Genomic DNA, 14,136 nt, shown 5'->3' with positions numbered 1-14,136 from the left:
GTTGGAGCAGGGGGTCTGGGAGCCAGGACTCCTGGGTTTTCTCCCTGGCTCTGGGAGGGGAGCAGGGTCTAGTGATTAGAGCAGGGGGGGCTGGGAGCCAGGACTCCTGGGTTCTTTGCCAGCTGTATGCGGGAGGCCAGGGTCATGCTTCTCACCTTCGTCCTGCCTCCGTTCCCTCGCCTTTCTCTCCCCCCGCAGGTGGCACGGAGGGTGCAGGGCCCCGAACCCGGCGTCCTCGCCCCGGCATGAGGGCTCTGGCCCTGCTTCCCGTCCTGGCCTGCCTGAGCGCCGGGGCCCGGGGCGAGGTGTTCAGTCGCTGTGAGCTGGCCCGGCTGCTGCAGAGAGGGGGGCTGGACGGGTTCATGGGGTACCGCCTGGACAACTGTGAGTGCCCATCCCCCGTGCTCCTCCCCCCTCATCCTGCCTCCGGCTCTTGCCCTAGAAGGCTCCCAACAATTTGTCCCCCCAACTATGCTGAATGGGGTCTAGTGGTTAGAGCAGGGGGGGCTGGGAGCCAGGACTCCTGGGTTCTCTCACTGGCTCTGGGAGGGGAGTAGGGTCTCGTGGTTAGAGCAGGGGTGGACTGGGAGCCAGGACTCCTGGGTTCTCTCCCTGGCTCTGGGAGGGGAGAGGGGTCTTGTGGTTAGAGCTGGGGGGGCTGGGAACCGGGATTCAGTTTGTCAGTATCTGTCTCACCAGTGCCAGCTACAGAGGCAAAACCGTCTCCTGACTCCCAGGCATCTCCCTTCTGTTTGCCCGTCCCAGGATTTCATGAGCCCTGTTTTCCCCGCCATGGCCCGGGTCACTCAGGTTGAGTTCCTTGTCCACGGGGGACCCCCTAGATCCTTTCCAGGGTCCCTGCTTTGCACGATTCAGTCCCCAGTTAGGCTGGCCTTCCTCCTTCCTCGGAGTATGGCCTGGCTCAGGTCCGTATGGGTTGAACGGGCCCAACTGACCGAGCCGGCCCAGCGTCACTTCTCTCTGCCTCCAGCCACGCTCTGGGCTCTCAGCTGCTCGGGGTCCCCCTTGCCAGCTGGGAGGGATGGAGACCCCCTTTCTCTTTGCCCTGGAGGCCAAGGGGCTGCTTGAAATGTCTCCCCCCCGCACACCTGACCCCCAGGGCTCTGCCTGGCTTTCTACGCCAGCCGCTTCAACACGGGGACCGTGATGGAGAACTCGGACGGCAGCTCCGACTACGGGATCTTCCAGATCAACAGCCGCCGGTGGTGCAGTGACCAGCGCAGCCGCACGCTGGACCTGTGCCAGACACGATGCCGCGGTACGGCCCCCCTACCCCCAGGGGAGAGGGGGGCAGGGACCCCAGCCCCACAGGGCCACCTTGCTGGGCGAGGTAGGGACTGGGAGAGTCTGGGATAGCTAGATAGAGTGGGGGGATGGGGATAGATGGATAGATAGATAGAGGGGGTGCATGGTGTCACGGAGTCCCTGGGTGATGCTCTGGAACTGCTCCCCATGAAGGCAGTCAGGACTCTGGGGCAGTCGCCTTCCTGTGAGCAGCCTGTCTTCAGGACACACAGCTCACCTAGCTTCCACCTTCCTGGGTCTGACCTCGGAGCATTCAGCCTCCTCTGCCCCTCCGTGCGCTTCCCACAGCGAGTCCGGGGCTCCTGGGGAAGCCAGAGGGTCCTGCCCCCCAACTTTGCAGACAGACGTGACTCTCAGCCAGCCAGTAACACAGAAGGTTTATTAGACGACAGGAACATGGTCTAACACAGAGCTTGTAGGTGCAGAGACCAGGACACCTCAGCTGGGTCCATTTTGTGGGGCAGGGAGCCAGACAACCACGTCTGCACTTCACTCCATGTCTCCAGCGAGTCCCAAACTGAAACCCCCTCCAGCCCCCCCTCCTCTGGGCCTTGTCCCTTTCCCGGGCCAGGAGGTCACCGGATTCCTTTGTTCTCCAACCCTTTAGCTCTCACCTCGCAGGGGGGAAGGGCCCAGGCCATCAATTCCCAGGAAACAGGGTGTCGGCCATTCTCTGTGTCCAGACCCCTGCACACACCTGCCCTCTAGGGCTCTGCAATGATCATACCCCCTTATCCCACCACCTAGATACTTAAGAACTGCCTAGGGGAAACTGAGGCACCCTCACACTATTCAGAGGAAACATTAAGAACAGTCCCACTTCTTCACATATGGGGATAGATAGAGGGGGTGGATGGGGATGGGTAGATAGGTGGGGGGGATGGGGATGGATAGATAGATGGGGGGTTGGGGATGGATAGATAGTGGGGGTGGATGGGGATAGATAGATGGGTGGATGGGGATAGATGGATAGATAGATGGGGGGATAGATAGATAGATGAGGGTGATGGGGATGGATAGACAGAGGGGGTGTACGGGGATGGGGATAGATGGATAGATAGAGGGGCGGATGGATAGATGGATGGGGTGGATGGGGATGGGTAGATAGATGGGGGGATGAGGATGGATAGATAGAGGGGGTGGATGGGGATAGATAGAGGGGGTGGATGGGGATAAATAGATAGAGGGGGTGGATGAGGATAGATATATAGATGGTGGGGGATGGGGATGGATAGATAGATAAATGGGGGGGATGGGGATGGATAGATAGATAGATGGGGGGGGGGATGGGGATGGATAGGTAGGACTCGGCTTTCCCCAGCCATGTGGCCTTTCCTAGCATGACAGACAAACCAGAGTTCAATAACCCAGCTGCTCCACTCCAGAGGTGGCTGCATTTCAGCGTCGGGTGAAGCAGCCCCGTGCAGTGTAGATTTGTCTGGTCCAAGATAGCTGGCCCGGGGGCCTGCACGGGGGGCCTGCCCAGCAGGGGAATCAGGGTCCACACATCCTGACCCCCTTCACACCACATCTCATTCTTTCCCCACAGATTTACTGACTGCGGACCTAGCGGATGACATCAACTGTGTCAAGAAAGTCGTGATGGACTGGCAGGGGATGGGGGCCTGGTATGGGAAAAATTATCTCTCTATCCCCACCCACCCCCTCTATCTATCTATCTATCTATCTATCTATCTATCCCCACCCACCCCCTCTATCTATCTATCTATCTACCTATCTATCTATCTACCTATCTATCTATCCCCACCCACCCCATCTATCTATCTACCTATCTATCTATCCCCACCCACCCCATCTATCTATCTATCTATCTATCTATCTATCTATCTATCTATCTATCTATCTATCTATCTATCCCCATCCACCCCCTCTATCTATCTTTCTATCTATCTATCTCCACTCTTAGCTCTGTCTTTTTGCAACCCTGAGAATCACTGCACAATACAACAAATGGACGGATTACGTAGCACCAGAGAACACAGCAAGTGCAGTGTGATCCATGGTGTTACATAATGTAACACCACACAGGATAATGTAGAACTGACGCTCATTGCGGGATGAGCCATCCCTGTTATGTGCAGCTGTTCTGCAGCCACTCTCCCCCAGAGGCGGCTGCATCGCAGCGTAGGGCGAGCCGTCCCCAGGTGGCGTTATGTGCGGCTGGTCCCCTGCTGCCCTGCCCCAGAGGTGGCTGCATCTCAGTGTCTTCTTTGCTTCTGTCCCCTGACCTTTCTTCTCTGCCCTGTCAGGATGCCGTGGCGCGACCATTGCAAGGGCCGGGACCTGAGTCACTGGGTGGCTTCCTGCAACCTGTGATCTGGCCAGAGGACCTCGGCGCCCATCTCCAAGGACCCAGCTGGCTTCTGCGTCCGGCTCCGACAGCGGGGCTGGGCGAGGGGCCCCCCACGCACAAAGGAGAGTTAGACACCGGGGAAGGGGAAGGTCAATAAACCTGTCCCTTCGAGCGCCGAGTTCGCTGGGCTTGTGGGGTCCCTGGGGTCGGGGCAGGGGGCCGGCATGGGGCGACGGGGTGTCCGGAACAGCAGGGGGCCCTGTCACTGCAGCCAGAGGGACCCCGAGGGAGTTCCAGATGCTGGGGTAAGGGAAAGAGGATGGGGAGAGGGGTCTGATCAGCGAGGGAAGTGTCCCCATGGCGAAAGCAGCCCCAAAGTGTATACCATGTTCTCCCTCTGTGTGCCCCTGCTGCCCCCTGCTGGAGGGGACTGTCCCTGTGGGGTGTGTGTATGTCCGTGCTGCCCCCTGCTGGAGGGGACAGACCCTGCAGTGTGTGTGTGTGCGTGTCCCCATCCCCTGCTGCCCCCTGCTGGAGGGGAGGAGCCCTGCTCTCTGTGTGTTCATGGCTTCTCTGAGTTCAAGGCCAGAGGAGCCCCGCTCACCCAATCTGAGTTCTGGATCTCACCGGCCACCCCCTGGCGCCAGCGCCCCAATCCCCGTGGCCGAACGAGACCCATGTATCAGAGCCCACGGGAGACGAGACTGCGCTGTGCAGAGAGGTGGAACCGGGGTGCACCAACGCCCGAGGCCCCCCAATGGCTGGGCAGAGATTAAGGGAGAGACACCCAGATAATCCCGGTGAATGACCCACATCCCACACTGCAGAGGAAGGGGAACCCCTTCCCCCTGCCAGGTCCCTGCCAAATTGACCAGGGGAAAAATTCCTTCCTGACCCCTGTCAGTGGCCAGTGGGAGCCCTGAAGCATGAACGTTAGGGACATATGATGTAACCCAGAAGGGAGCCCCGGGGCAGCTGAGCCCTGTCCCTGCTCTCACAAGCAATGTCGGCCTGTGACTGCCCTCATCCGCTCGCTTTTCAAAGCAGTTAAATTGTTTGCTCCCAACCCCCCACTCCTAGTTGGGGGCTGGTCCCGAGCCTCACCCTGCTGATGAGTAGAAACCGTTTTCTAATTTCCAGCCTGAATTTGTTCGTGGCATGTTTCTGCCCATTTGTTTACATCGCCCCTTAGCTTCCGTCACTCTTCTCCAGCCCCGGGGCTTAGCCCCCCCCCCATGTAGCTATCAAGAGTAATCAGAGCCCCCTAGAGCCTTCTTTTTGCTCCCCTAAACAAGGCAGCCTCCCCCAGTTTCCTCCATCCCGCTGGTCAGCCCAGCTGCCCGGTCTCCGCACCTGGGCCGGTTTGGGTTCCTCTTGCCGATTTCCTTCCGTGACGTCCTGAGACGTGAGCTGGAGACATGTGGGCTCAGCAGAACTACCATTAAGTGGCTCTATAAATGGTTAAACAACCGCAAACGAAGAATCATTATTTATGGAAGGAGGAGGGATTGGAGGGCGGTCTTGAGTGGGAACCTCCCTCCAGGAATGGCCAGACTGGGTCAGAGCAAAGGTCCATCTAGCCCAGTGTCCTGTCTTCTGACAGTGGCCAGTGAATGCAGAGAACAGGGAATCATCCAGTGATCCATCCCCAGGGCCCATTCCCAGCTTCTGGCAAACAGAGGCTCGGGACCCCATCCCTGCCCATCCTGGCTAATAGCCATTGATGGACCGATCCTCCATGAGTTTAGCTAGTTCTTTTTTGAACCCTGTTATAGTCTTGGCCTTCACACCATCCCCTGACAAGGAGTTCCACAGGTTGACGGTGCGTTGCGTGAAGAAATACTTCCTTTTTTTTGTATTAAACCTGCTGCCTGTTAATTTCATTGGGTGACCCCTAGTTCTTGTGTTTTGAGAAGGAGTAAATAACACTCCCTGATTTGCTTTCTCCAAACCAGTCATGATTTTACAGACCTCAATTGTATCCCGCCTTAGTCGTTTCTTTTCTAAGCTGAAAAGTCCCAGTTTCGTTAATCTCTCCTCATACGGAAGCCGTTCCAGACCCCTCATCATTTTTGTTGCCCTTTTCTGAACCTTTTCTGGTTCCAATCTATCTTTTTTTGAGATGGGGCGACCACATCTGTATGCAGTGTTCCAGATGTGGGTGGGCCATGGATTTATATAGAGGCAATAGGATATTTTCGGTTTTATTCTCTATCCCTTTCCTAATGACTCACCATTCTGTGCGATTTTTTGACTGCCGCTGTTTTCAGTCTCCACCATGACTCCAAGGTCTTTTTCTTGAGTGGCAGAAGCTAATTTAGAGCCCATCATTCTCTATCTCCCCACAGGGATCTGTTCTGGGCCCGGTGTCATTTAACAGCCGTAGGGATATAGAGCAGACTGATCCAATCTGCAGATGACACAAAGCGAGGGGGGGTTTGCAAACCCTTGGGAGGACAGAATTAAAAGTCAAAGGGATCTTGATAAATTGTAGGACTGGGCTGTAGCCAGCAACATGAAATTCAACAAGGTGCCCCACTTAGGGGACTAATTTAATAACGGGCTCTTTAATCTGGCAGACAAAGGTCTAAGTGACAACAGGACAAGTGCAGAGTCCTGCACTTAGGACGGAAGAATCCCAGGCACCACTACAGACTAGGGACCGAATGGCTAGGCAGCAGTTCTGCAGAAAAGGACCTGGGGGTTACAGTGGACAAGAAGCTGGATATGAGTCAGCAGTGTGCCCTTGTTGCCAAGAAGGCCAATGGCATTTTGGGCTGTATAAGTAGGGGCATTGCCAGCAGATCGAGGGACGTGATCGTTCCCCTCTATTCGACATTGGTGAGGCCTCATCTGGAGTCCTGTGTCCAGTTTTGGGCCCCCCACTACAAGAAGGATGTGGACAAATTAGAAAAAGTCCAGCGGAGGGCAACAAAAATGATCAGGGAGGCTGGGGCACATGACTTACGAGGAGAGGCTGAGGGAACTGGGGTTATTTAGTCTGCAGAAGAGAAGAGTGCGGGGGGATTTGATCGCAGCCTTCAGTTCCCTGAAGGGGGGCTCCAAAGAGGATGGAGCTCGGCTGTTCTCAGTGGTGGCAGATGACAGAACGAGGAGTAATGGTCTCAAGTTGTGGTGGGGGAGGTCTAGGCTGGATATTAGGAAACAGTGTTTCACTAGGAGGGTGGTGAAGCCCTGGAATGGGCTCCCTAGGGAGGTGGGGGAATCTCCATCCTTAGAGGTTTTTAAGGCCCGACTCGACAATGCCCTGGCTGGGATGATTTAGTTGGGGTTGGTCCTGCTCTGAGCAGGGGGTTGGACTACATCAGGGGTAGGCAACCTATGGCATGCGAGCCAAAGGCAGCACGCGAGCCGATTTTCAGGGCACTCACACTGCCCGGGTCCTGGCCACCGGTCCCGGGGGCTCTGCTGCTGGCGTGGGGTACTGGCCGCCGGCCCCCTGCCAGCCGGGGTTCCATCCGCTGGCCCTGCTCAGCCCGCTGCTGGCTCTGGGTCCTGGTCACCGGTCTGGGGGGCTCTGCTGCCAGACTGGGGTCCCGGCCGCCGGCCCAGGGCTCTGCAGCTGCCCCCAGCTGTGGCCCACTGGCCCCAGCCTGGGGCAGTGCAGGGTGCAGACAGGGGCAAGAGGGGGCGCAGCTCAGCACCCCTACTTTAAAAATTATTCCAGCGCCACTGTGCTGGGATAATTTTAGGTCCTGATTCGCTGCTTATGTCACTCTCACGCCTCGTGGACCCGCGCGCTGCCTTGGACGTTGAGACTGGAATGTACGTGCAAGACCTGGAATCAGGATTTTCTGACAGATCTCAAGATTTCCAGCGATTTGGCCCAAGGCTTTCTTTTCTAATTCAACCTGAAAAGTTCAACGAAAGGGACGTGGATTTGTCAGTATTTCAGTGGATGGGGGCTGAAGATTTCGAAATGCAGCTCATTCAGTTAAAAAGCTCAGAATTGTGGGCATCAAAGTTTGGAGATCTGCAGAGTGCACGTGAAGCTACCGAGAGAGATCACGGGGCCTCTGGTCTGACCTGCTGGACATCCCTGCCTGTGAAATTTAACAGTTTGAAGAAAATTGCGTTTGCAATGCTTTCAGCATTTGGATCCACATACCTGTGTGAACAGGTATTTTCACACATGAAATCTGTCCTCTGTCCCTCTCGGAGCCAGTTAACAACTGATCACTCAGAAGCCTGTGTGCAGCTTAAAGTATCCAAATACCTGCCAGACAGTGGAAAACTCGGCAAGGAAAAGCAAGGGCAAGGATCACACTAAACTGATAAGATCTGCATTTTAATTTAATTTTAAATGAAGCTTCTTAAACATTTTGAAAACCTTATTTACTTGACATACAACAGTAGTTTAGTTCTGTATTATAGACTTATAGAAAGAGACCTTCTAAAAACGTTAAAATGTATCCCCCGGCACGCGAAACCTTAAATTGGAGTGAATAAATGAAGACTCGACACACCACTTCTGAAAGGTTGCCGACCCCTGGACCAGATACCTCCTGAGGTCCCTTCCAACCCTGATCTTCTGTGATTCTAAGTTGAAGCTAGTCAAATTCAGCCTGGAAAGAAGGTGTCGTTTTTCTAGCAGAGCAATTACCCGTCGGGACACTTTCCCAAAGGGTGCGTGGAGTCTCCCTCCCTGGCCGTTTTGAAATCAAGCTGGGCCGTGTTTCTGCTCCGGGAGTTATTGTGGGGAAGGTCTCTGGCCGGGCAGACAGGAGGTCAGACTCAAATCACAAAGGCCCTGGAATCGGTCGATCTACCAGCAGAGGGCGAATGGCTCTTGGGAGCGACCTACCACCCCACCCCTTAGTGAACGATCGGGCATAGATCGGAGCCAGGGGATCCCCGTGAAACGCCCAGCGCCCCCTGGGCCCTCTGCCCGTCGGCACCGAGAGATCCTTGGGTCGCACTCCGGCCTGGCTCCAGCTGAAGTCACCCCTGATTGCAGTGGGGGTAGGGTGGGAATCTGACCTCACCCCCGCCCCCCGGGTCAATCCGGAGTCACTCCCTCTCATGGAACCCCAAGGGGTGGTTCTAGAACATGGGGCCTTCATGACACCACAGGGCGTTCTAGAAGGGAGGCCACGACCCCCGGCCACGGAGAGCAGGGGGGGCCCCATACAGCTCCCAGCCACTGCCCAGCACCCTCCTGGCCATCTCCATTCGCCCCTCAGCCACTGCCCAGCACCCCTCTGGCCACCCCCATACACCCCCCTTCTCTCTCTCCATCTTTCTCTTTCCAGCGCCGCCCCGACGGTGCCGTTGGCCTGTTCCCGGAGCGCCCCCTCAGCTCCCCTCGGTCCGCAGTCCGACTGCCCCCCGACTCCAGCCCTGCGGGGATGGGGGTCCTGGGGCTGGTGACCCTGCTGGCTTGCCTGAGCACGGGGGGCCGGGGGAAGATCTTCACCCGCTGCGAGCTGGCGCAAGAGCTGCAGGAGAACGGGATGGACGGATACGAGGGCTACAGCTTGGCCAACTGTGAGTGAGCCCTCCGCTGTGTCCCACGGGCTCTTCTATGGGGCTGCGGGTCCCTCCGCATCACCCCCTCATGGGACCTCCCTATGGGGCTGCGGGTCCCTCCGCATCACCCCCCTCATGGGACCTCCCTATGGGGCTGTGGGTCCCTCCGCATCACCCCCTCATGGGACCTCCCTATGGGGCTGCGGGTCCCTCCGCATCACCCCCTCATGGGACCTCCCTATGGGGCTGCGGGTCCCTCCGCATCACCCCCCTCATGGGACCTCCCTATGGGGCTGCGGGTCCCTCCGCATCACCCCCCTCATGGGACCTCCCTATGGGGCTGCGGGTCCCTCCGCATCACCCCCTCATGGGACCTCCCTATGGGGCTGCGGGTCCCTCCGCATCACCCCCTCATGGGACCTCCCTATGGGGCTGTGGGCCCCTCCCACATCACCCCCCTCATGGGACCTCCCTATGGGGCTGCGGGTCCCTCCGCATCACCCCCGTCATGGGACCTCCCTATGGGGCTGTGGGCCCCTCCTGCACCATTTCCTGTGGGACCTCCCTATGGGGCTGTGGGCCCCTCCCACATCACCCCCCTCATGGGACCTCCCTATGGGGCTGCGGGTCCCTCCGCATCACCCCCCTCATGGGACCTCCCTATGGGGCTGCGGGTCCCTCCGCATCACCCCCATCATGGGACCTCCCTATGGAGCTGTGGGCCCCTCCTGCACCATTTCCCGTGGGACCTCCCTATGGGGCTGTGGGCCCCTCCCACATCACCCCCCTCATGGGACCTCACTATGGGGCTGTGGGCCCCTCCCACATCACCCCCCTCATGGGACCTCCCTATGGGGCTGTGGGCCCCTCCTGCACCATTTCCTGTGGGACCTCCCTATGGGGCTGTGGGCTCCTCCCACATCACCCTCCTCATGGGACCTCCCTATGGGGCTGTGGGCCCCTCCTGCACCATTTCCCATGGGACTTCCCTATGGGGTTGTGGGCCCCTCCCGCATCACCCCCCCCCCATGGGACCTCTCTGTGGGGCTCTGGGCCCCCTCCCACACCACTCCCTGTCTCTCTGGGGCTGTGTCCCCCCCCCACTGCTCCCCATCTCTAAGGGGCTGTGCCCCCCCACCGCTCCCCGTCTCTCTGGGGCTGTGTGCCCCCCCTCACCGCTCCCCGTCTCTCTGGGGCTGTGCCCCCCAGGGGTCTGCCTGGCGTTCTACGAGAGCGGCTTCGACACGGCGGCCGTGGGGGCCAATGCGGACGGCAGCACCGACTACGGCATCTTCCAGATCAACAGCGGCTGGTGGTGCCAGGACGCCCAGAGCCCGTCGGAGAACCTGTGCCACGTGCGCTGCCAGGGTGAGGCCGCCAGGGGGCACCAGGCTGCAGGGGGTGGGAGGTTGGGGGGGGGCGTGCTGCAGGGGGCAGGCTGGGGGCCAGTGGGGGGCTCAGCGGGGGGCACCATGCTGCAGGGGTCAGGCAGGGGGTCGGTGGGGGGCTCAGCAGTGGGGCGCTGGGCTGCAGGGGGTGGGAGGTTGGGGGGGGCCGTGCTGCAGGGGGCAGGCTGGGGGTCAGTGGGGGGCTCAGCGGGGGGCACCGTGCTGCAGGGGTCAGGCAGGGGGTTGGTGGGGGGCTCAGCAGTGGGGCGCTGGGCTGCAGGGGGCGGGCAGGAAGCTCAGTGTGGGGGGCACCATGCTTTGGGGTCGGTGGGGGGCACAGCGGGGGGGGGGGCGCCGTGCTCTGGGACATTCCTGTGCGACGCCCAATCAGGCTTCTAACCACTCCTGCCTCCTGAAGCCCCCCCAGGATCTGGGGTATGTTCCCGGCCTGCTGATGGGCTGCGGTGGGAACAGGCACCCTTCCCTTCAGCGGGCACCGGGGGGGGGGCAGCGGGGATTCGGGGGGGAGGGGGGTGGATTTGGCTGAGGTGTGGTTGGAGCAGATCTGACCCCCTCCCCTTTCATCCCAGCCCCCCCAACTCTGCAGCCTCCCCGAGGGGGCCCATCCCTGCCTTACCCTCCCACCTTTGCTACTAGATTTACTGAACCCCGACATCAAGGACGACATCAACTGTGCGAAGAGAGTGGTGCAGGATCCTCAGGGCATGGAGGCTTGGTAAGGGGGCTCCCTGGGGGTGGGATATTCTCAACAGAGGAGCTCTGCATCTGGGCACCGGGCAAGACCTCCCCATGAGGCGTTGTGTGTGGGTGTTCGCCAGATGCCCCGCCCCAGAGGTGACTGCATCTTAGTACTGGGCGAGACAGTCCAATGTGGTGTTATATGCGGCTGTTCTCTGACTGCCCCATCCCAGAGGTGGCTGCATCTCAGCACCGGGCAAGCCATCCCCATGTGTGGCCGTTCTCCATCTGTCCCACCCCAGAAGTGACTGCAGCTCAGCGCCGGGTGAGCCCTCCCCATGGGTTATCTATCAGTGCTACTGTGCTGGTGAACCGCCATCTCATCTGTCACTTCCCCTCCCTCAGGGACGACTGGAAGAACCACTGTGAAAAGCAGGACCTGACTGAGTGGATTGAGAGTTGTAATCTGTGAGGCCTGAGCGTGTCTCCCCCTTGGGGGGGGGCAGTGTCTGTCCACACTGTGTCTGTCTGTTTGTTCACACGAATGCTCCCTGCACTGAGCAATCTCGAAGGAATTTATAAACCCCGTTGGATGAAATCTTCTTGCTGTGTTTCTCTGGTCAGATGCCCGCGCAGGCTGGCAGGGCCCCCAAGAACCCGGTCTGAGACCCTGTGAAGTGAAATCAGTGAAGTGAAGTGAATGAAAACCCTCCAGTGAAAACAGATCAGGCCCCTGGGCCCACCCCAGCCCGGTATCCAGTGCCAGAACCAGCAAAGGAAGCTGGAACCCCTTCCCCACCCGTTGCCCACACCCCTTCCATTCCCTGTTACGGAGGAAAACCCCTCCTGAGCCCCAGCCCAAGGGCAGCTGTGCCCTGAAGCATGAGGATAGCCCGGTTTCTTTCAATGTGGATGCTAATATCCCTTCTACCCGGCTGAAATACACACAGTGGGAGAGATCCCTGCCACCGCTGTGAGACAAGCTGTGTTTTCACGAGGGAAACTGAGGCACGGAACAAGTAGTGACTTGCCCAAGTTCAGACAGGTTGTCTCAGAGCTGGGAGGGAAGACAGGGGCTTAGAAAGGCCTTAGCCCCCCTACTGCCTCTCCTCCCAGCTGTGGCTGCATCTGTGTGCTGTGCGAGATGTCCCTGCGCAGCTACTAACTCGTCCCAGAGCTGGGGAGAGAACCCAGGAGTCCTGGCTCCCAGCTTCCCTTGCTCTAGCCACCAGACCCCACCCCTCTCCTGGAGCTGTGGATAGAACCCAGGAGTCCTGGCTCCCAGCCCCTCCTGCTCTAACCACTGGACCCTCCCCGCTGTTGCAATGGTCCCTCCCTGATCCAGGTGTCCCATCTGTCGGGCTCCTGTAGGGAGGAGCGGGACTTTCAGGGGTGAGTCTGTTGCCGGCACCCAGTGCCAGAGGCGAACAACAGCAGGGGTTGGTTCGCTACCCGGTGTGCTACACCCAATAATCACAACGGGGTGGAGAAGCAGAAAAATTTATTTGCAGCTGCAAAAAGGTACAGGGAGAATAAAATCTCAAATCCTGCAACCAGAGCAGGAAGTTACACAGGCTTTTATACATCCTTTTTTCCAGCATACTTATTTAATAGCAAGCTGCCCTAAGTATCCATCTAGCCAGCCAATCCAGTTTCCAGCTAGTTCCCTTGTTTTCTGTATCATTTGTTAAGCTATACATAAAGCTGCTTTATTTAGCATTGTTCTTCCATATCTGTCCTGTTCGGCCTTGCTTAGTTTCAGGCAGTCTGACTCTGCAACGTATTGTTGCAGATCCTCAGCATAACTGCTGCGAGTGCCTCCAGGCAGGGGGGGGGGGGGCAAGGACACTTGGGCCTAGTGCGAGGGGGCTTCATCGACTCGTGTCGTTTTCCATCCCTTCGAGTTACCTAGTGGCCATGCCCCAGTGTCCCCAACAAGTCTGTTTGCGGAGCCTGCCGGGATGGAGACGGGAGGTGCGACCGAGGCCCAGCGGCGGAGACTCCAGGCCGCCCAGTGAACTGGGCAAGGTGGGCTTCCAGCCGTCCTGCCTCTCCCCGGCTGCAGCCCGGGGCACGGTCCGACAGCCTCTGGCCTTGGCGATGGGCCGCCCGAGGGGAGAGACACGTCTCCCGCAGCAGGGACCGGGTGGGTGGATATAAACCACAGTACAGCTCCTAGCACTCAGTGACCAAGGGTCCGACCTCACAACTCCGGAGGGTAGCGTGGAGGAGGCATTTAAAGAAGTGCTACGTGGGGGGGGGATGTTATTTCTTTCCTAGTGTTTGAGCCTTTGGTACCCAGCTGATTTGCGGCATCTGGAGGCGCTGGGGGGAAGGGGGAGGAACGAGGGGGTGGAACTGGGTGGGGAAGGGGTGGCATGGGGGTGTGGCCTGGGCGGAGCTGTGGGGAGCACCCCCCGGCAGATGGACACTGGGCGCCTCTAACCCGGGCCCCCCTGGGGATGGCCCTGCCCCCTGAAAAGCAGCTGGACTCTGACCCCAGCAGCAGGGAACCTACTGGAGCAGGCCCAAAACGACCCCACCCAAATCCGGAAGCTTCTGGATGTGGCTAAATCTGCCTCGCAACAGTGTCCCCGGCACAGCTCCCGCCTGCCTCCCCGCACCGGGCCTCTGACAGAGAGCTGGGGTGACCAGCGCATCGCGGTCCCCCCGAGCACCCCGGGGGTGGCCACGGGGGGCCGCTCTGGGGCCACCTCCGAGGAGCAGGGCTGAACTGGGAGGATTATCTGCCTCCACTGATCTCGCTCTCTTTCCGCCTCGCCCTCGCTCAGGAAATGAGCTTGGGCGCGGGTTGCCACTGCATTTCCGGTGCCCGCTTCTGCATCAGCCCACTTCCTGTTGACTCAGCGGGGAGCAAGACCCGCAGAGGACTTGGTAACGTGCCTTGTTTCCATTAGA

The 14,136-nt window shown here is 58.9% G+C and overlaps 3 protein-coding genes across 4 annotated transcripts in view; all 3 read left to right on the top strand.

Moving 5' to 3' along the window:
• Nucleotides 1-14,136, top strand: part of NOSIP (nitric oxide synthase interacting protein) — a 357,930-nt gene that overhangs the window by 66,132 nt on the left and 277,662 nt on the right. The window lies entirely within an intron of this gene.
• On the top strand, nt 143-3,819 carry LOC140902165 (lysozyme C-like). Of its 2 annotated transcripts, none has more exons than XM_073321930.1 (4): nt 143-384; nt 1,121-1,351; nt 2,876-2,954; nt 3,597-3,819. In XM_073321930.1, the coding sequence occupies exons 1-4, from the start codon at nt 246-248 to the stop codon at nt 3,661-3,663; spliced, it is 516 nt and encodes a 171-aa protein (XP_073178031.1). In that variant the 5' UTR covers nt 143-245; the 3' UTR covers nt 3,664-3,819. The 2 variants fall into 2 exon arrangements, with proteins under 2 accessions (XP_073178031.1, XP_073178030.1); XM_073321929.1 differs by having other exon boundaries at nt 175-384; nt 1,121-1,279.
• LOC140902043 (lysozyme C, milk isozyme-like) lies at nt 9,010-11,837 on the top strand. The gene is made up of 4 exons (XM_073321664.1): nt 9,010-9,148; nt 10,340-10,498; nt 11,176-11,254; nt 11,623-11,837. The coding sequence occupies exons 1-4, from the start codon at nt 9,010-9,012 to the stop codon at nt 11,687-11,689; spliced, it is 444 nt and encodes a 147-aa protein (XP_073177765.1). The 3' UTR covers nt 11,690-11,837.

Source organism: Lepidochelys kempii, chromosome 23 (genome assembly GCF_965140265.1).
Source record: "Lepidochelys kempii isolate rLepKem1 chromosome 23, rLepKem1.hap2, whole genome shotgun sequence".
Lineage (NCBI taxonomy): Eukaryota > Metazoa > Chordata > Testudines > Cheloniidae > Lepidochelys > Lepidochelys kempii.
This window is presented reverse-complemented; position numbering and strand designations above follow the sequence as displayed.